This window comes from Rhinatrema bivittatum, chromosome 3 (assembly GCF_901001135.1).
Source record: "Rhinatrema bivittatum chromosome 3, aRhiBiv1.1, whole genome shotgun sequence".
Taxonomy (NCBI): Eukaryota; Metazoa; Chordata; class Amphibia; order Gymnophiona; family Rhinatrematidae; genus Rhinatrema; species Rhinatrema bivittatum.
In genome coordinates this window covers 362,998,746-363,021,234 of record NC_042617.1, presented here as the reverse complement: position 1 = coordinate 363,021,234, position 22,489 = coordinate 362,998,746, and the positions used below count along the sequence as shown (strand labels likewise).

Here is a 22,489-nt window from a genome sequence, read left to right as displayed (position 1 = left end):
TCGCCTCCGGGGGTCCGGTCCTGAACCGCGCGATCGCCGCCGCGCGCGGGGGGGGCTCGGCTGATAGGCCCCAAGGTTTTTGTTTTATTTCCCGCTCTGTACGAGTGCGGCGGCCATTTTAATTCCCAGCCGCGAAGTTGCTCGGTTCACAGCAGGAGATTCAGCTCTGCCCCCCGCGCTTTTTCCGTAGCGGGGTCCGGCGGGGGGGGGGGGTCCCCCACGGGGGGGCCTCGTTCCCTGGTGGCTACCGCGGAGGCTTCTTCAGATTCGGGTTCTTGATTTTGTGGCGCAGGATTCTTTTCTTTTCAATTGTAAGCATAGTACGCGCAGCCGGAGGGGCGTCGCGGGGGAGGGCCACCCGTAGGTCTGCTCCAAGGAAGAAGAACACTATGGCTGTTGCGGAGGGCTCTCGGGAGCCCTCGCGGTGGACACATCCGCCGCGTGGCGTACCTCAGAAGTCGGAGAAGGAATCTTCATCTCCAGTTCACTCAGAGTCTCCAGAGGAGCCCCTGATGGGGGCCGAGGAGGCGGCTGCGGACGGTCCCGTCCAGCCCAGCGCGGGCAAAGGGACACTAGCCGTGGAAGGGGAGGTCCCCAAAGTGGTGCGGCTTTTTCGCAGGGAGGCAATGTCCCCGCTAATTCCAGCAATTCTTCAGGAACTGGCATTAGAGGCTCCGCCTGTGGTGGCCCGTCCAGAGGCAAACATGGATCCGGTGCTCTTAGGTCTCTTGGGGCCGGCAGTAGCATTTCCTTTTCACTTTTCATCGACAGATATCCTGTTCGGTGAATGGGATACGCCGGAGTTACGCTTGCAGGTCAGTAAGACCATGGACAAGATTTACCCGCTACCCAAGGGTGCGCTGGAACTCCTTCGACTGCCGAAGGTGGATTCCGCAGTCTCTGTGGTGACGAAGAGGTCGACCATTCCGGTTACAGGAGCCACGGCTCTCCGGGATATACAGGATAGGAAGCGGGAAGTGCAACTCAAGAAGAGTTTGGAGGTGTCTGTCCTGGGTTACGGGCTGCCATCTGTACCAACTTCGCTATACGCGCGAGCCTGCGCTGGGCCCAAGTTTTTCAGTCGAACCCAGGTCTGTCGGCGGTAGAGGCATCACAGGCAGATAGGTGGAGGCAGCAATTGCGTATGGGGCAGATGCTCTCCACGGGTTGCGGCGTACATCCACTAAGTCCAGGGTGGAGGCTGTATCGGTGCGTCGCCTGCTATGGCTACGTAACTGAGCTGCAGATGGTTCGTCCAAAGCGGATGCCCGAGGACAAATTTCAGGGCGCGCTCCTCCTTTTCAGCCAGATCCCGTTTCCAAGGGCCCAGGAATTCGCGTGCTCAAAGGTCTACAGGTCCTTCCTATAGGTCACCTTCCTCCCGAATCCCTCAATGGCAGCAGTCTTTTCGGAGTACACGCTTCGGTAGACAGGGAGGAGCCCAAGTCTTCACTGTGATACGCGGCCGGCCCATCCCTCACCTCAGCCCCAGCACGTCGTTTCCAAGGTAGGGGCGCGGTTACCCTTGTTTGTCGAGGAATGGGCCAGTATAACTTCGGGCCAAGGGGTCCTCAATGTGATAACGCACGGCTACGCATTAGAGTTGTTCGTTCCCCAGCACTCAAATTCCTGGTCTCGCCGTGCAAGGCTCCCGAACAGAAGGCAGCAGTGCTAGACACCATCCGGCGCTTGGAAAGTTTGGGAGCCATTTTTCCCCGTTCCGATCAGTCAGCACGGCAAGGGGCGTTACTCCATTTATTTTATTGTTCCAAAGAAAGACTGCTCTTCTAGACCAATCCTGGATCTAAAAGGGGTGAACGGAAGCCGGCGTGTACCTCACTTCAAAATGGAGTTTATTTGGTCGGGGATCGCCTCGGGGCGTACAGGAGAGTTCCTGGCCTCACTAGATCTCATGGAGGCGTACCTTCACGTAGGCATTCAACTGTCGTTTCAGCGATCCCTAAGGTTCTGCGTCCTATGACGGTTTTATCAATTCAGGGCTCTCCCGCTTGGGGCTGGCAACGGCGCCTCGTACGTTCACGATGGTAATGGTCGTGGTTGCGGCGCAGCGACGCCAGGAGGGTGCTGGTTCATCCTTACCTGGACGATTGGTTGATTCGGGCGAGGTCCGAGAATCAGTGTCGGCTGGCGGTGGCCAGGGGCCTACAACTCTTGCAGTCTCTAGGCTGGATAGTCATTTTCAACAAGAGTCAAGTGGTACCCACGCAGACCTTGGAATACCTTCGACGACACGGTGCTGCGTGTTCCTCTCGCAGGACCGAAGGTGCGGACTGCAGTCTCGAGTGAGGCGCTTGCTGTCGCTACGCCTACCACGAGTCGGCAATTACCTGATGGTCCTGGGTCCTATGGCCTCCACTCTCGCGTTGGTCCCCGGGGCGTTCACTGATCTACGGCCATTACAGTCGTCCTTACTATCCCGCTGGAAGCCGATTTCAGGGGAATTCTACCGTCCACTTCCACTCGTAGGCCGGGCGAGATCCAGCCTGGCCTGGTGGCTCGATTCCAGTCTTCTGATCTCTGGAGTGTCACTTTTCGTGCCCACCTGGACAGTGGTGACCACGGATGCCAGTCTCTCCGGATGGGGAGCAGTCTGTCTAGGACAGTCAGTTCAAGGCCTATGGTCAGCGTCTCCAGCCCGAGGGGCTATCAACCGACAGGAGACCAGAGCGGTCCGGCGCTGCAATCGGTCCTACCTCTGCTGAGGGGACGGGCAGTCCGTGTTTTGTCGGACAACGCAACCACAGTGGCCTATATCACTCGCCAAGGAGGGACGAGAAGCCCACATCCATCGCCAAGGAGGGACGAGAAGCCCACAGGTAGCAGAGGAGGCGAGGCTCTTGATGGCTTGGTCGGAAATAAATCTCGACAACGTCGCAGTCTCTCACGCCGCCAGGATCGGCGACGTCCAGGCGGATTTTCTCAGCCGGCATCGTCGGGACCCCGGGGAATGGGAGCTGGCGGACGAAGCGTTTCGCCTCATCGGCAAGACGTGGGGTATTCCCACATGGACTGGATGGCCACAGGCTGCACTGCGAAGGCTCTGTGATTTTTCAATCTGTTTTGGGAAAGGGGAGCAGAAGCAGTCGACGCATTGGTGCTTCCCTGGCCGACGGATATCCTGCTGTACGTCTTTCCTCCGTGGCCGATGTTCGGCGAGATTCTGCGCCGCATAGTATTGCACCCGTTCAACATGATCATGGTGGCTCCGGAATGGCCTCGCCGTCCGTGGTTCGCGGACCTCTTTCAGTTTGTCGGGGGCGGCTACCATGCGTCCCATGCGTCTCCAGGGGGTCGCGGGGGCCCTTCCATCAGGGCCCCGTCTGGTTGCAGGATGCGGATCCCTACTGTCTCGCGGCATGGCGTTTTGAGTGGCCTCGGCTCCAGAGGAAAGGTTACTCTGACGCGGTGGTGGCTATGCTGCGGCGGTCCAGGAAGCAGTCTATGTCCTTGGCGTACGGCCGGGTCTGGGTAGTCTTTGGGGAATGGTGCGTGTAGCGGAGTGTGGCTCCCACTGCCGTTTCGGTATCTGGTCTTCTGGTTTTCTCCAGGCTGGTCTGGCCAAAGGCTTGGCATGCAGTTCCTGCGGGTCCAAGTGGTGGCGCTTGGTTGCTGGCGAGTCCTGATGTCTCCCGTTTTCTCCGGGGGGGCTAAGCTTTTCCGTTCTCCGTTGCGTTTCCTCTGCCCGTCCTGGAACCTTATTGGGTTCTTCCCACCCTGTGCACGGCACCGTTTGACCCTTGAAGCATACATCTCTTAGGGTCTTCGCATTAAAGACTGTATCCCTGGTGGCGATTGCCTCGGCGCGGCCCTTCTCAGAGTTGCAGGCTCTTTCCTGTAGAGATACGCCTCGGGGTATCCTTGCGGATGATCCCTTCCTCTCTACCTAAGGTCGTTTCGTTTTTCATCGGCATCAGTTAGTTGAGCTGTCCGCTTTGCGGCCGGGAGCTCCTCTGTTCCTTAAGCGAGGGACTTAAAGAGGCTTGCTGTGCGAAGATCCCTTCTACGCTACCTGGAGGTCACGAATTTCTTTCCGATAGCGGATCATTTGTTTTCCTTTTCGGGTCCAAAGAACGGGACCGCAGCATCCCACACGACGATTGCCCGTTGGCTAGAAGAAACCATTGGTTCGGCATACCTCGTGTGGGGAAAACCGATTCCTGGGGGCCTCAGGGCTCACTCGCCACGGTCTCCAGCGACTTCTTGGGTGGCGTCTTCGCAGGTGTCGCCTCCAGTGATTTGCAGGGCGGCTACCTGGAGGTCGTTACATACCTTCATTAGTCATTACCGGTTGGAGGTTCAGGCTACTGATTCCGGGAGTTTTGGAAAGTAGGTGCTCTGAGCGGGACTCTCTGCTTCCCACCCTCGGTAATTTAGCTCTGGTACATCCCAGGTGTCCTGGACTGATCCTGGTACGTACAGGGAAAGGAAAATTAGTTTCTTACCTGATAATTTTCGTTCCTGTAGTACCAAGGATCAGTCCAGGATCCCGCCCGCAGTGCTACGCTGTAGTAACGAAGAGTCCGCTCATTGTTGTGTTTCAGTACGCTGACCCCTTATTTAGTCACTCTCCCGGTTGGGGTGCCTGGTTCCTGTAGGGGTGTTGGAATTTTTTTCCGTTTAAATAGCAAGTTTGTTTGGTTAGCTATGGTTACCTTATGGAATTTTTCTACTTTGACATTACGTATGACTGAGGGGCTGTGACTGGCACAGGAGCATATATGGCTCCGCCCACAAGTTTTAGTCTGTCTCCATCTACTGGTGCGGAGTCACAACCCAGGTGTCCTGGACTGATCCTTGGTACTACAGGAACGAAAATTATCAGGTAAGAAACTAATTTTCCTATTGCATTAGGGGGTGGATTAGCGCCTATTTATCCCGCGTCCGACTGCGGGTTATACAGTGCGCTCGGCTGAGCACACTGTATTGCATCAACCCCACTGTGTCTCTTCTTATTCCCTCCTAACCCTCAGCATTTTACCACTTGATCTTCCTCTGGCAGGGTCTCACCTCCCTGCTAGTGCGGTTTCTAGTGCCACACTCTAGTGGCTTTTCTAATGCTGGCAGGGCTTGGGGAAACTCTGCCAGCCTTTCTACTGCCTCTGCCACTGTTTGAACTTGGGTGGGGGACTATTTTTGGGGCACTAGTAGGCCAGTTGCAAGATGGCTGGCTGAGTGTTTTCCTCCTGTTTCTTCCCCCTGCCACTGTGGCTAAATCCCTGGGGGTTTTTTTCCCATGATACCGCTGTCTTTTTAAGGTGTTCTGCTCTCCCTGGTGTATTTGCTTGTTCAGCCTTCCGATGGTGTGATTGCTTTTGGCCCAGATTGAAGGACTAGCTGTTTGGGCCCAAGAGCTTCTGGTGAGGTATAGGCCTTATTTATAATTTACTAGCGGTACCCTGCCACGCGTTGCAGTGGCAGTCAAGTTCTTTACCCTCCCTCCCCCTTCCCCTTGCTCATTTACCTCAGTCACTCATCCTCCTCCCCCTTGGTCACTCACCCCCCCCTTCCCTCCCCTGTCCCCACTCCAACTCTCTCCCCTCACACTCACCTCTCCCCTCATTCTCCCTCCCCTGACACTCACCTCCCCCCTCATTCTCCCTCCCCTCACCGTCACCTCCCCCCCGCCTACTGCCTACCCTTCAGATCAGAAAACCTTTGAATTTCTATTTCTGTGGGAACCACCAATCCCAACCCTTTAAATCAAATAACCCCCACCCTCCTGCCCCCTCCCAAGACCTGGGAAATTAAAATTGTTGGTGCTACATGTGGTCTGTCCCTGGGCGTCTGTGCGCGTTATGTAGCCAAATAGGGGAGTGCCTAACCAAATTTGCACTTCCAAATTTGTTTTGTGGTCTGGGGAAGGCTATTTTGGTGCATTCCCGAGATCGTGCAAGTTTAGTGTATGTATTTGTGTGTAAACCTCCCCCTTCCCCAAAAAACAACCCTCTGAGAAAAGTTCTCTTAAACTAACCACCCCACACTCTCCTGCCCCCCCCCCCCGAATTGCTGAATGAATGAAACCTGCTCCCCCCTCATGACCCCTCCCCAAGATGTTCGCAATAAATTCATTACCACCCCCCACCCTCCAGACCCCCCGAGACCTGATAAAAATGTCAGTCGGTGGAGTGGGCGTTCAGGAGCGGTCCAGGAGCGATGTATTGGCGTTGGTCCGTCGGCTGCGAGCACTGAAACAGGTTCCCACAGCCCTTTGCCCTTACTATGTCAGTGGGGTGGAGCAATGGCAGCGGTAGGTCCTCTGAAATAGTAAGGGCAAAGGTCCGCCGGCTGCCAGTCCTGAAAATGGCGCCGAGGGGCCCTCGCCTTTACTATGTCACATGGGCTACTGCCGCCATTGGTGTCCCCGAGTGGCATAGTAAGGGAAAGGGCTGTCAGCGCCATGTTGATTGCTGGCAGCCGACGGCCGTAGTGCAGGAGATGTGTCCCGGACCGGTCCTGGCCCCCTGCTGGAGCCTCCCGGACTTCTGTCAGGTTTTGTGTGTTGTGAGTACCTGGGAAGTAAATAAATTTGGCATGTGTGAGGAGGGTGGTGGGTGTATTTTATCTGTAAAGGAAATAGTTATCTTCCGGCGAAAAAAGCGCGCGAATATGTTAAAATGGAAGTGAAACGTGGACCTGGAGTGGCGAAATGATTAGTGTAGCGTGTGTTAGTGTAAGGTGTAACAGATGGCACTTACGTCCAGCAAATGTCGCTGTTTTCTCAAAAAAAATTTTAAACCTATTTTACCTGTCACAGGTGTGACATATCTGTAATGTAAGTACAGAAGAACCTTCCTGTATGCGAAATGAAGGTTGTATCCAAATTTGAAAGCAATTGGTTTCAAATTGGTGATTTTGTCCAAACTATTTAACATTTTTATTTATATAGATTTATAAATTTCTATACCACTTATCAAAATTCCTAAGTGGCTCACAGTGACACATTCACAGTAAATAAATATAAAACCTGAGATAAACATCGGGTAAAAAAAATAAAACATTAAAAAAATAGCATACTTGGAGGAGAGAGATCGGAAATCTGTCAGATGTGGAGAAATCCCGGCCCTAGTAAATCCATCGCACCCTTGACGTCATCAGGGGAGGGACTGGAAGGCCTAAAACCAGCCCCCCCAGCGGCGCGCAGATTCTTTGCGATGTAACTGTTTCTCTTCAGATTTTAACCCTTTTGAAGTCTTTAAGGAGTTTTCAACTTATCAGTAAATAAATATTATCTCTCTAATCCTCCCTATTCCTCCAACCCAAGAGATACTAGACTGGAAATAATCTAACAAAGTTAAAACATCAAGAAAGGAGGTTTTAGTGAATTTGAATAAACGTTACCTTTAAATGCTATGCCTCATACAAAACGGAAGGCTCGAATAAGGGAGATTGTCTTCGTCTCCCTTATCTGGATCAGCTCAGCCTCAGATCTCTTCTTTCTTTATGGCTGCAGCAGCAGTGTTACCGGAGGAGAGGGCCGCAGTGGAGATAGTTCATGAGCGAGAACTTATGCCACAGGCCGAAGCCATCTCATTGAGCCCCAGAGCTCCCAACACCCCTTCCCCGCTGATTTCTTAAAAAAAAAAATTTGTAGATCCCTTAATTGAAGAGAGATCTCCTGATTTAAATGTTTTGCCTAATATTGATTTGGGAAATGGGGACCAAGCTGCGGGCGGTGGTAAAGAGGATATGCCTGAACTAAGAATAATTATACTTTCTAAGACGTCAGAAGTTAGCATGTGGCACATTTAAAACTAATCGGAGAAAGTTCTTTTTCACTCAACGCACGATTAAACTCTGGAATTTGTTGCCAGAGGATGTGGTTAGTGCATTTAGTATAGCTGTGTTTGAAAAAGGATTGGATAAGTTCTTGGAGGAGAAGTCAATTACCTGCTATTAATTAAGTTGACTTAGATAATAACCACCGCTATTACTAGCAACGGTAACATGAAATAGACTTAGTTTTTGGGTACTTGCCAGGTTCTTATGGCCTGGATTGGCCACTGTTGGAAACAGCATGCAGGGCTTGATGGACCCTTGGTCTGACCCAGTATGGCATGTTCTTAATTACAATGGATACTATGTGGGCTGCGATTAAGTATCTAGAAACAGCAATTATAAAAAATTGACTAACATGTAAACTCACAACAGAAAGTACTTGTTTGGAAAATACTGTGTCCCAGGATAATAATAAAATAGGGGTTCATGATGAAAGATTGGAGAAAGTAGAGATTTTTCAGAAAAATTTAGCTAAGACGGAGATGTCTAACTTTAAGAAGTTAGGCTATATGGAGAACACTTTAAAATATGCTAATTTAAGGATCCTAAATTTTCCTTATCAAAAATTGACTCCCCCTTGGGAAATGTTCAAGGAATACTTATTACATATTTTGAAAATGCCAAACTAGTCTATTCTAGCCTTAGCTAACATTTATTACCTTCCACAAAAAACACGAATAGGAGACACGCAACCAGAGTTATCCATGAATGTTTCTGAAATTTTAGAAACTACTATAGATACTGAAATATCGGTAAGAGCATCTTTGTATCATTTATGTTCCCGACTGAAAGAGATACAGTATTACGTTTATTTCTTAGAAAAAGGTTGAAGAAATTTCATGGGCAACAGATCTGGATTTATCCAGATCTAGCAAGGGCAACTCAACTAAGAAGGCAGGAGTTTCTTAAATTAGTCAGAATCTATTGCTAGGGGTGCCAATTTTTTTTTTTTTTAAGGTATCCCTGTAAATGTGAAATTTGGTTTAAGGAACATAAATGTATCTTTTATGAGAACTGCTTTACAGGCATTCCTAGTTTCGCACCCCCTTAATGTAGCAGTTGGTTAGAGAGCAAATAGAACTACTGCTATCTGTTTTTTGTTTTGTTTTTTTTTATAGAGGAAAGAGTTTTAATTTACTCTGTTTACCCTTATCGCTCATATTTGTATAATCTGTATCTCTTGGATTTCCTCGAATAATAATACTGATATATAATTTGATCAATTAATTGTGATATTATATTTGGTAATGTAATTACTTTTATTTTGTTTCTATATCAGTATACATTAACAATTTTGTTATAATATTGAAAAATTCATAAATTTAAAAAAAAAAGAGCATACTTAACTGTGCAATGCAAACCTCATCTTTTGGCTGTTAATTGTTAGGTTGATTTCAAATAGAGCTAAATTTTTGTGAGAAGAGAAAGCTCTTAACCTTCTTTCTAAATCTTGTAATTGAACTCTCCTCTTGTTTCTCATGGCAGCAGATTCCATAGCTCAGGTCCCTGAACCTAGAATAGCTTTTCCCTTTTCTAGTCAAGCCTTAATATGGAATGGCACACTTGTTCAGGATCCAGGTGAGGAGCTGTATGTCAGTAGCGGTGCAGGAGTGGATCCCTGATGAGGATTGTCTGCCGGAGCGATGCTCTGACCTACCACCTTTGTTCCCCCATGGGCATGCTAGAATCCTGCTATCTGGAGGAAGTGTATGCCATGGAGCAGTGTGAATAGGCCTGCTGGACAGTGGTTAAGCTGAGCATGTCCATTAACTCCCGTGGGAGTGTATTGTGGAACTGATGTGGGGCGGTTTTAATTTCCTTTGCCCTATCCTAACAAGTGTAGTTACAAAACTTGGTAAACTTATGTGATTGGATTTCATATATTTAACCCATTGCTGGGAGACTTTCATTGGGCGTTCTTCCCTTTTTGCGAAGTATTTTTCAAGACTGTCTGGAATGCGTAGTCATGGGTTTTGGGAACTCTATTTGTCTCAATTTTTGATTTTATAAGTGCAGTGTGTGTGTGGGGGTTTTTTTTTATCAATGGAGTCCAAGCCTTTCCTATGCTGCTACCTTAGATAGTTTTAATCAGGGTTTAATTTTGGGGGGAAAGGAGTTCATCTTTTCAGACAACAGAAATTGTCATCGAACAAATTTTTGATTCCTTTTTATCGAACTACTTTATTAGATCTGTGACCAATAAAAAGGCATCGCTTACATCTTGTTTGACACAATTCCACATGTCCAAGTGGACTACCAATGGCAACCACAATTCTTTGATCAAGATTTAACTGGCAGAACATTAGTGTACATAGCTTTCCAGATGTTGCCTGTTTTTCACAATTCTATACAAGTGTTTAATATTTTACTTACCTGAGGACTTTCACTTACTGTAGGGCTTTGTTCACCCATTCTTGATTATCCTAATTTAAAGCCCTCTTCAGTTGATTCGCCAATTTGTGCTAGAAGATGCTGCACCCCTTCTCTCCCCTTCCCCCCACCATGGTTTCTTCTCCATAATACCTCTTGAACAGAAGCAAATGGTTGCAACTGTAGAACTTTCAGTAATTTGGCTTCAGTTCAAGGGGGATTATGGTTTTAAAAAATGAAAAAAAAAATTTGTCCATTATTGGAACACTCATTTTGTCTAGTTTTAGCAACTATGTAATTCTGGAAGGTTGCCTTAAGGCAGCTTTTATGGAGGAAAGAGGAGACTCCAGATTTATGGATAGCCAATGATTGACTACCAACTTTTAAAGGACCTACCACTGTTTTCCATGTTAAATAATTAAATGCATGTAACAGAACCTTAAGACCTTAAAGTACAAGTTTATATACTGAAACTACAAAAATTGAGAAAATCCAGCATGGGAAACAGTATGCCCTCCATTTTCTTATTTGTATGCCATTGAGTAGATTCAAATACACCACTAATACTGTTCTAATTCAAGGGAGATTATAGGTTTAAAACAAATTACAATGGGAAGGATTTCCCATCCTAGGAAAGTTGATTTTGCAACTTTTGTATCTAAACATTTTGAAAGTATCAATGTAGACATTGTGCTTTCAGAAATGTCTGAATATAGCTTTCTTGCATAAGCTTCTTACCTAGGTAGGGAACCCCTTATATTCCCCCAGTAAAGATATTATTTTTAAAAGGACACATTTTGGTGTAGAGGAGTTGGTATGATCTAATTGTAAGAATGTTGTTAAAGAATCACCCAGTTGTGATGCCAAGATTCCTTAACTATTAAAGAATGACATTGGAAAGCAAGACCATCATTGTTTTGAACATGCTGACTGCACACATGTAATTTAGTGTGAATGTTCAACTTCTAAGTGTAAAGATTTTATGATCATAGATCTGCCTGTAAAGAATGCATTTTTATTAAATTTTTAGTTGCAAATAAAAACCTTATAAGTCCATTAAAGTCTCTGTGAAGACTTTGAAATTGTGAGCGCGACACTGTTAGTATTTGAAAACCAGCTTATCAACTTATTTCAACTGCTGAGTTAAAAGCTGATATCAGCTTTTTATTCAGCAGTTGAAATAAGTTTTAATAAGATGGTTTCAAAATACTGGCAGTGTTGGGCTCACACTGCCCATATTTAATTTTATTAAAATTCTTCTATACTGCCTTGTCAATTTCCATGAATCCCCTGCCCCCGTTATGGCATTTTAAAAGCAGCATTCTTCATGAGGTTCAGAACTCTGTTAAAAAAACAAAATTAGTATAATGCTGGAAGCACCACTGAACTGGGAGGAGGAATTTATCAGCTCACTAATGCTTCTCTTGTGGCTCATTAGTTCACTTGCTTCTGAAAGCCAATGAGTTTGAAGGATGTGGGAAAAGTGCTACTTTATGCTTCAGTGTTGCTGTCAGAACTGTGCAAGCTCAATTCTGACTCAAGATAATAGGTAAGCAAGAGCAAACAGGATGGGGAACGAGAGGGCAGAGCAATGGAGGAGATATGAAAGAGAAAATAAAAGGAGAGAAAAGGGCCAGATAGGAGAAACTGCCTGTGGCCATGGCTCAAGGAGAGAAGGTGGTATCCCCTCCCCCACTTTCCAGGTGATGTATTTTGAATTGTACCCCTACCTTTCCCATGCCCTTTGGGGAAGAGCAAGTTTGCTCACCGTAAACAGTGTTTTCCGTAGATAGCAGATGAATTAGCAATGCTGTCTGGGACGTCCTCCGTGCTGCTAGGTGGCGGAGCTCTCAAAGCTGAAACTGATCTTTGCCAGTGAAGAGCGCCTGCTTGCATGATCCCGCACTGCCTCAAGTTTCCTCAGTCTGTATCAAAGCAAGACTAGATGCAAAAGGTGAAAAACTGTTCAGGGAGGCGCGGGGGTCAGCATGGCTAATTCATCTGCTATCTACGGAAAATACAGTTTAAGGTGAGCAAACTTGCTCTTTTCCCGTAGTTAAGCAGCATGAATTAGCCATGCCGTCTGGGAGTCCCCAGCTGATGTATTGAGCACATATAGCCCATATTATGTGTTCATGATGAAAACGAGGAAAAGGCGCTCAAGGCGGACAGTTTTTATGATGTTGCTGTCGCTGTGGGCAAAACGTGCTACCAGAGAATTGTGTTTCTCCTGTGTGTGTCATCTGCAGTCTGCTGGTTTAAGCAGTAGCGGGAGGTGAGCAAATATAGCGAGGACCTTGGGGTTGTGTTGCAAAGTGCCAGGATAGCTCCTTCATGGAGATGATTTAGTGAAGTAAGCACAGTATGGAAGTGGTGCGTGTTATAGGCTGTAGACAGGGCCTCGAACGCTGTTGATAGCAGAGAAGAATGCAGTTCGAGATCCAAGACAAGAGTGTGTACTCTGGTTAAAGGAGACAGAGAGCTATGGGGCTCTATAGTCAGAAGGAGTGTGATGTTGTGAAGGAGTGAATGTTTAGTTACAAACCAGCGTATGGAGCTTAAGGTCACCTTGGTAGGCTCGAAGTTTTGGGAAAACTGGGAGGGTGATGGATTGGTTGATGTGGAAGCCAAAAGGCACTTGTGTGAGGAAGGCGAGATGCGTACATAGTGTAACCCTCTTATGGTGAAAATTTAGATAGGGCGGTTAGCATACCAGGGATTGCAGCTCGCTGATGCACCTAGTGGAGGTGAGGGCGACCGAAACGGGCAGCTTCCAGGCGAGGGAACATGGGATGACAAAGTGTCTAGTGGTTCTTATGGTGAGAGCAAGAATGTGCTCCAGCACCTTGTTTATATTCCATGGACCTATAGGCTTTCGGGCTGGGACAGGAGACGTAACACTCCCGACATGAACCTGGAGGCGAGCGGGGAGGGGGCCAGAGATTGGCTTCAGATTGAGAGGAGAATGGTAAGGGATATGGCACGGAGGTATGCTTGAATCAAAGATGGGCAGAGGGCTCAGGTAAAGGAGCTGGAGGAAGACTGGAGACGTTCTGGCGGACAGGTGAGCGGATTTGCGAAGTTAGCTAAGCACCCGAAGGTGCAGCATATCTCATTCCACCGGTAGTTGATGCGAGCAAAGTGTGTCCTGCAAAGAGACCAGAAGAACACTAAGCTTAAGAGAAAAGTCATGCAATTCCGAGATGAGTGAAGTGGTGCAGCAGGCAATCACTTCTTGGGTGAGAAGGCATGGGATGTTTCCCAGAAGGATCGGTTGGTCACTGATAACTGAATTAGGGAGGTGTACCACAACTGCCAGGCCTGATGCTAGAGTGATGAAAATTAGGTTTGTGCTATCTGCGATGTAGCGCTGGACTGTGTTGGGAAGGCCGGTAATGGGGATATACTTCTCTTCAGTCTACGAGGAACGTGACCTGTGGTAGCTGGCGGGCAGTTGGACACCGCCAGCAAAATAGGTTGAGTGTTCTGTTCTGCTCAGATGCAAAGAGGGAAAGACGCCAAGTGCAGCAGTCGTGGGTATGAAAAATGTTCTGCATTGTATGCCCTGAAGTTACTAACTACGGGCAGAAAGCAGGGCGCAGGGAGATGGATCTGCTTCCTACTCATTCAAGGATTCCTACAGCTGCTCTGCAGGGAACCCGGAACCTAACCATCCTTCATTGGTGAAGAAGAATGGGTGAATGTGGTTGTCTGAGCGGAGCATAAGAATGAGTCAGTGGAGGGTCTGCCCGCATGTCTGAAGAGTGGGTCGGGGGCCAGAAGTTCTGGGCTGGTTATGTCGCACCCATCCCAAGTGGGCGACAGTCTTTGAATCCGTAGGTGGGTGAAATAGGGGACTCCACTCCCCAGTAGCAGCGTATCATATGGGATGGGGCAAGCCTGCATGTAACACTGATGTGGCCAGCCAGCACTCCCAATCTCTGTGGCTGCTGGGAGGGAGTGAGCCAGGAGTGGAGGAAAGATGAAGAACTGACTATTGGGCCCTCAGGCTCCAGTGTGAATGACGCACAAATGGAGCTGGAGGAAGAAGGGATTGAGGATGCCCTGTGACCGAGAATGGTGAGGATTTGTCGGGTTGAGGTCAGTGGTGGTCGCTTTTGTGCAATCAAACGCATTGTCAAGGCATGCGCTCAGGCTTCAGAAGGAAGGCCCTGTCCTGAATGAGCGAAAAAGGAGCTCCGATGAACTGCAGGGCCTGAGTGGGTCGCAGATGGGATTCTGCGTAGGTGAGTAGTGGGCCTAGATTGACCAAGCAAGAAGTTTTTGGGGAGATTGGTTTGCAGGGTGGATTGGTTAGTGGCCACCCCCGCAGATAGTTATCCAGGTAGGAAAAAATTAACTGGATCCCATGTCGATGAAAGGTGTGCCAGTTCCACCGCAGACCCTTGGTGACAAAAACCTGTGGTGTAGAGAATCCGTTCCTCATTGGGCATCTTCTGAGAGAATGAAGGTTCGGGTTGGATGGAGGCTATCGTACTTCTTGTGAAAGAAGAAGTGAAGGGGGGGGGGGGTAGCACCCAAATGTACCATTGTGGGAGGAGATGGTTGATCTCCTGTAACAGAAGCCTATAGTGTGGATTGTGGTGGTTCAGGAGAACAGATGCGGTAACAAAGGAAGCAGAAGGAGTGTACCCCCGTATGACACGCAGAGCAAAGGTCGATTGTGCTGTGCTCCTGGGATAGAATGAAGTGGGAGAGCCTGTCTTCTACTAAAGCTGGTGGGGACATGGAGCCATAGAAAAAACTTTGGGTCTTGGAGGCTGGCGAGGGGGGGGGGGGGGGGGGGAGGGGCGGGAATACCACCGCTTTTCCTGTAAATGTGAAGGTTGAAGACAACACTGTTGGGTCAGTAAGACTGACATGGCCAGTAAAGATGACATGGATAGAAAAGGTCTTCTGGAAATATGATCTTGATGAAGCATCCGCGGAGGGGGCTGACAGAGACATGACCTCCACTCTGTTTCCATAGGTGAGTGGTTGTTTTCGCCAGCTTGCCTCTAATAAGAATGTCGGGAATACAAGGATGGTTCGCTTATTTAATGTCACAATGGTGCTCGCCCATAAGGAAGCTCAGTGACTAGTGGTAATGGTATTGGCAGTGGATTCCAATGAAATATCTAAGTCTTCATAGATAAAAACAAAGAAGGTATCGTGAGGCTTCCTCTGTCATGTAGTGCTGAAAGGGCTGAGTGTCCTGGGACAGAGACTTTAGAGACTGGAGACATTCGTGGAAGACTGCGCCACAAATTAAGTGACGCTCTATTGTTGTATGCAGTATTGCGGATAGGAGCACCTTCCTATCGAATGCGTCTAGATATATACCTCCCTTGCTGGGTGGAGTATTGGATGAAGGCTAGATCGTCGTACTTTCTTCACCCCTTTGTTTTTTTTTAATATCAGATTCCCTCACGAAAGAAGCCTGAGGGAATTGACTCTAGAGTATTAGATGATCTATCTGATAGGAAGCCGGCAGTCCTCAGGCGGAGGATTCCTAGGTCTTGGTCTGCACGGTAGGCTCCTCCGGAGTGTCGGAAACATTTTTTGAGGATTCCAAAACATCTGTTGTGTGGTTTACGGACCTTCCGAGTCCTTACTTCGAGGTTGTGTCCCTCATTTTTCAAGAAGTTATGAGACAGATCTCCCGTTGGCGAGGCCGGTCATATAGTAGTTCAGCAGAGTCTGAGAGGTACCCTGAGGGAAAACAAGCACCACGGATAAGAGTGCCCGGAGGAGACTCCTGCATGGGAAGACGGTGGAGGAAATTTGGTGGTTGGAGAAGGCTGCTAGGTGGTAACCGCAGGGCATCCAAGTTCTGTCGGGCGGTTGTTGAAATTGGTGCTCTATAAACGTTATAAACTGCAAGACTTCTGGTAGTTGGAGACATAGTGAGGGACCCTGCTGGCTGGAGGCAGTATCGTGGTTGTTGTCCCGCTCTTCAGGTGTACTGATGCCAGAGGTATGTCGCCGTCCGGTCCTCTGGAGATAGGATGTCTCCCGGAGGCCATGTGTGCTTTTCATAGAAGGGGCCTGGAGCCCTGAACCCTGCTGAAGGTTTTTTTTTGTCGACCAACACAAGGGGAGAAGGGTTAGCGGGGCATCTATGCCCTGACAAATGGTCTCTGGGTGGTTTAGAGGCATTGAGTAGGATGCGTCAGAATTGGCACCGAGTTGGCTCGGTTATCTGGCATTCACGCTGGCATCGCAGGGCCGACTGCTTAACACTGGTGCGTCCCCCATTGGGCAGCCGGCAGACGCGTCAGTGTGCCGGTGGACACGTCTGAGTATCTTCTGTTGGTGCCTCGCCGCACTGATATGTCGGTGAGTCGATTGTGTGTCGATACATACGTAGCCTCGACACAGACACAACTTCCGATTCCGTGTGTTGCCCCAGGAGCTCTCCTCTGCGCCAGCCCGGATGAACCAGGAGGTCCACCGAGGAGGCTCGACAGGAAGCTCCCATAGTGGCTGGGGAGGGGTGTGGAGAAGAACTGTTTACTTCTCTTAAGGGCAGTTATTGAATTCTGTCCCTGCTACTCAAAGAAGATGTTCTGTTTTCTTTCTTTTTTTTTTTTAAGTATCTATCTTCTTTCTTTTTTTTCTTTTTTTTGTCAGATAAACATTGAGGAGAAAGGGAGAGAGAGGAGAGCTCTGCATGCACTCAGTCGTGTTTGAAAAAAAAACGGACTGAGGAGACTTGAGGCAGTGTGGGATCATGCAAGCAGGCACTCCTCACTGGCAAAGATCAGTTTCAGCTTTGAGACCTCCACCACCTAGTGGCTTATCTACAGGAAAAGCCAAGTATGCTGTTAATAACGCAGTTGGTGTAATTGCCTGTTTTATAATTACAATAATGCTCTGTTTGTGTAAACCTACTCTATATACTGTTTTGGAACTGTATTTTTCCATTCTTCTGTATCTTTTCCTCCGATTTTCCACTCCTCATCTTTGTACTTCTCCCTTTTTTTTTTCTTTTTAATATTTTGAGTTTCTTTTCCCCTCCTTTTCCTAATCCCGCCTCAGTTTCTCCTCTTCTAACCGACACACAAAAATGATTTAAGAGCAGATGTTCTCCATATCTTCTGGTTGCATATCCTCATTTTGTAAATACTTGTTTGTACTGGCTTCCCTGCCAGCACTTAGCTCTAATGCTGAAAGCACAGTGTGATTCCTGATTGCTGCATCAAGGAGCTTTAAAAGTCCTACAATTTGGAATGCTCTACCAGATTCACTTAGTCATATATCTAACACACAACAATTTAAAAAATCTCTAAAAACTCATGTATTTCAACTTGCTTATATCTCAGTAGCAGATCACACATCCGATATCACCCTACATCCCTACTGTAGTCCTCCGTCACATTCCCTCCTTAACCTCGCTTCCCTCATTTACCCACCCAGGTTTTCCTTGCGGTATTTAGGCACCTGTTGTAAGTTTAAATTTTTTTATTTAGTAATGTAAGATTGTTTTTCTTGTCAGTACTATGACGATTGTTTTTATTTTTATTTCTTGTTAAGATTTTTATTTTTTATGGTATTTATTTTGTTTTTATATATTGTAAACCGTTTTGATTAAATTACATTTGTAAAAGCAGTAAATAAACACTTTTAAATAAATACAGTAAATATTTGCTGTGTTCTTGTTAAGACATGCTTAATTTAAATAAATATTTATATGCCACCAATATGGGGTTTTTTGTTTTGTTTTAATTTTATACTTTTTCTTTATTGAATTTTCAATAGTATAACACAAAAGAAAAAATAGGCAAGTAAGTATTGCAGTACAAAGGAAAAAATCGTACATAAATTTATCCAATAAATATATTAACTGCATACTCAACCCAATAATCCATGGGGAAGAAAGGAAATATAGTGTGTGTATACATATACATGCATATATGTCAACATATATATAAACACTCATATAAGGAAAACAAGACCCTCTTTAGGGGAGAGGAGTAAAAATTAAATCAATATGGTTTTTAATAAAACATACAAATACGTTAATAGTATGATACTCTGCTGCAGCATTCACCACCTAGCATTTATACTTGCTACACTAATTCTTAAAGCTTAATTTCTTTACAGAGGGAAAACTCATGAGCAGACTAAGATGCAGGGGCATGGTAAATATCTGCAAACAAAATAAATGTGTATATTGATTAGTTTAACATGAAATGAATGGCCTGTTCTTGAACTAACGTTTTTAAAATTAAGCAACAAAAACAAGGCTAATGTGTAAACAGTAAAGAATTTCACGGTTCTATAACCTCTGGCTGCTTGAAAAACTAAGGACCTTGCATGAGCTAGAATCTCAGATTATATTTAAAGTGAATAAATATAAATTTGACTCTTACCCTATTGATATAGTTGTAATGTATATCTTTTATTCCAAAAGTTAAACTATAGCAAATTCATAGCTTTTATTTCTTTTCTCCAAAAAGGAATAAAGGCAAGAAATGGGCAAGTTCCTCTTTTGGGATCATATGTGATAGTGTATACAAGATGTAGATTGAAGGCTTAATACAGTGAATTGTCAATATTAAACTTCTAACTTAACAGGATTTTCTTTTTACAGATTTGGCATTATACTTTTTATGATCAACTACATGCTGATCCTGAGCAACATCCTGTCATGCTGACTGAGACTGCTATGAATCCTGAAAGTAGAGCCCACATGGTGCAAATCATGTTTGAAGCCTTCAGTGTGCCATTTGCCTATATAGCCGTGCAAGCAGTCTTGGCGCTCTATTCTACTGGAAGAACCTCTGGTACCTTTTTTTTTTTTTTTTTAACTTTCCTATGCTCATGAAACCTAGAAATAGGTCTTACAGTCTTTATCTGCTATTATATTCTATCTAGTCTACTCCAATTTACTTCCTGGTGCAAGCCATAGATCCTAGTTGATACCTGACAGTCCCTTCACTACAGCACAGCACAAGTTGCAATGTTAAATTTGTTTACAGCCACTGCAAGAGTTGAGGGTTTTAACACTATATTGAAATGCTTCTATATAGGCGCATAACACAGCTTGTACAATATTTAAGCACAATACAATTATAGAAGGTAAGATGTTAAATTTTTCCTGTAATCAACTGAAAATATGAAAAGGGTAGGAGTTGAATTATATCCCTAGGAATTGGTTGAGAGATCTGTGTATAACTGGGCACACAAGTCAGAACTTTATGAAACAAACTTTACAGTTATTTTAGAAAAGTTTAAAGCACAGTTGAAGAGATGGAGTGCTCTGTCCTTATAACTCATGGGGAGATGTGCTTTGGTTAAAATGGTGACCCTTCCTAAATTTGTATATTGTCTGCAGGTGATCCCTATGTGGGTTAAGAATAAAGATGTACAAGCATTTAAATCAGTTGTAAGGTACTTTGCATGCATGTTTTTTCTAGATAAATTTGATATCTTGCAGTTAGGGAAACACCAGGGCGGGTTAGTACTACTGGATTTGCGTTATCTACAATATTTTATGCCTTTTATATTACATATAAGATTGTGTATCTAAAATTTGATGTAGAAAGATTGATGGTGGATTGGATGTACTTTTACAATCCAAGAAACTTGCTTCATCTGACAGGCTAAACTGGCCTCAGCATCATGTCCTGTTTTCTGGTTGAAAGCTATAAGGAAGACATGGGTCTGGTGGAGGAAAAGCATAGATTGTAAGCAGACTGTTTCACCATTTTTTATTTTAGTTGCAAACAGTGAATTTTTGCTGGGACTTGATTGTAAAAATTTTTAAAGAGTGGTTCAGGAAAGGTTTGTAATCTTTGAAACAATGGGTCGACTCAGATTCCCTAATATATTCCTTCTAGCAAATGCAGGAGGCATGGGATCTGCTGGGAACACACTTCCCTGCATATTTGCAGGGATGGCACTATTGATTTGAAAATTAGAAAAGGGATCCAAGACTCTTGTCCCTAACAGACGAAGATACCTTTTTGGATACTGTTCCCAAATTCAGCAAAATTGTAGTTCGGTCCATGCACTTGAGCTTCTGACAATTCAGATTTTATTTCCTCTGACTCAGGCAGGTGAATCCACACCAGTCAGTTATGCACCTCTACCAGCAGATGGAGACTGAGTAAAGCTGACTTGCTGATGTCATGAACGTATAGCCCTGTCCCAGCAATCAGCCCACTGGTATTCTCCATCTTCTGCAGATGGTGGACATGCATCTCCCTACTAGGGATTGCTTGTAGTTTAAAAAGAAGAAATGAAATAGTTCCTGTTCATACCCCGGATCAGTCCAGACAAGTGGGTTTATGCATACCTACCAGCAGATGGAGGCAGAGAACAAAACTGAGGTACTGCTATATAGAGTCCCTCAGTATTTCTGTCTCCTGCAGATGATAAAAGTGTAAACCTGCAGTCTGGAGTGTAAAAAAAAAAAAAAGTGAAGATGATTTGTCTCCCCGAGGTGTTAAGTTCCTTCGAAGGCCAACCCTCGGGTGGAGCAGGGCAAGTGGGGGGTTGGTGACCCCTGTCCTGACTTAGCCCTGCTTGGAAGGGGGAGGGGGGGGGAGTTGATAGCCAGGGTTCCTGGGCCCTTTACTCCCTCAGTGCACCTGACTTCCTCAGAGTGTGGCCTCCAGAAGCAGGGAAGTAGTTCTGTTCCCCTTTTTCATTTTCTCAAGTCTCTTTAAAAGAGAAGAAAAAAAAAAGCAAAGTGAAAGGGAAGGAGAGAGGCTGAGGCAGCAGGTATGTGGTGTTTTTTTTTTTCAGCCAGGAGGCAGGCAGGAGGGAGTGGGCCAAACTGCCTCTGTTCGTCCAGGCAGAGTGCTGAGTAGCTTAGCACCGGACGGGAGCAATCGCGTCAGCAGTGTCTATTTTTTAGGCCCGACCACATGTGCAGGCCTGACCACGCAACGTGGCAAAGCTTTGTCACAGCTGTGGTTTTAGGTGAGCTTGCCTTAATTCTGCTGTGTTTTGCCGCGATTTGTGCCTCAGAGGGGCTGGGACCTTGGGGCAAGAACATGAAGACGGCTGGACCAGTTCTGGGGATCTCGGGGGAGTGAGAAGAGCCGGTGGCCATTTTGGCAGCATATGCTGAGGAGCAGGCTGTTATTTCTGAGCCTAGGGACTCCCCTCCTTCATGGTTTTCCATGGAAAAGGACCCTGCTGTTGGCAGGGGATGGGGAAAGGCTTGGGAGGTCGCTGATCAGGACTCTTCCTCTGATCTGGAGGTGTTTTCTGCAGATTTTGTTCTCCTCCATGAGGCTTATTTTAACCAGAAGCGATTTAGGTTCAAACAGACCCTTACCTAAGAAGTGACAGGCGGCCAAGAAAGCTAGAGTACCGGTGGAGTTGGGAGGGATCCTGTGCTTGTTGGGACTCAGATGGGCCGCAGTGGAGGAAGATTCATCGGAAGGTATGGATGATCCTGATCAGATGCAAGGAGGTCCGGTGGTGCCAGATAAGGACCCCGTTGGTGCCTTGGGGGATCCAATGCAAGATCCGGATGCACAAGTTCTAGATGTGGTTCCGATTGCAGAAAGTGATGACTGCAAGTGGTCCATCTGTTCTGGAGGGAAGAACTGGATCCATTGATTCCCCAGGTGCTGGAGGAAATAGGGAATCAGTTACCCAGGAGGACTCAGATAATGATGGGGTGAACTTGGTCCTAGAGGGTTTGTGGGGACCCCCTAAAGCCTTTCTGTTGCCAAAGAAAGAGAAGAAGCTAGTACACTGGGCGAGGGAATCTCCTGAGGTGGGCCTGAAGGTAGCGAGGGCTATGGGAAAGCTATATCCCTTTCCAAAGCAGACCTTTAAGTCATGGAGAATTCCCAAGGAGGATGCAGCTGTCTGTGGTTACCAAAAAGACGACCATCCCGGTAGCGGGGGTGGCGGCCCGAAAGGAAGTCCAGGATCGGAAGCTGGAGATTCTGCTCAAGTGGCTGAGGTTTCGGTTTTGAGTGTTCGTGCAGCTGTGTGCGGAAGTCTAATACATAGAGCCTGCTTGTGCTGGGTGCAAAAGGCGCATGACAAGCAGTCAGGGATGGTGGCTGAAGCAGTGCAGGTGGCCCACTTAGAGACAAGAGTGACCTATGTGGCCAATGCTCTGTATGACATAGTCTGGACTTCCGCCAGGAGTATGGTCTCAGCAGTGGTGGTATGGAGGCTCCTGTGGCTGCGAAATTGGTTGAACGTGTGGTCTAAAGCCTAGCTGTCAAATCTCCCCTTTAGGGGGAAGCTGCTCTTTGGGGAGGACTTGGAACAGCTCAAGAAGCAGTTGGGAGAGTAGAAGATAATAAGTTGCCTGAGGACAAGAGGGCCCCTATAAGAAGCCCTT

General features: G+C 46.6%; 1 protein-coding gene across 15 annotated transcripts in view; it reads left to right on the top strand.

Annotated features, from left to right (window-relative positions):
* Positions 1–22,489, top strand: part of LOC115087836 — a 251,264-nt gene that overhangs the window by 155,585 nt on the left and 73,190 nt on the right. For 12 of the 15 annotated variants that reach the window (XR_003855627.1, XR_003855626.1, XM_029595454.1 and 9 more), the window contains one exon: positions 18,764–18,956. The exons of 1 other annotated variant lie outside the window; for it this stretch is intronic. Coding sequence is in view for 12 of the 14 variants with exons in the window: in XM_029595454.1 (XP_029451314.1) it covers positions 18,764–18,956 (193 nt within the window). In the remaining 2 variants the exon portion in view is untranslated. Of the gene's footprint in view, positions 1–18,273; positions 18,312–18,763; positions 18,957–19,507; positions 19,564–22,489 lie in introns of those variants that run through there. 2 more of the 15 variants (XM_029595457.1, XM_029595459.1) reach the window with 2 other exon arrangements.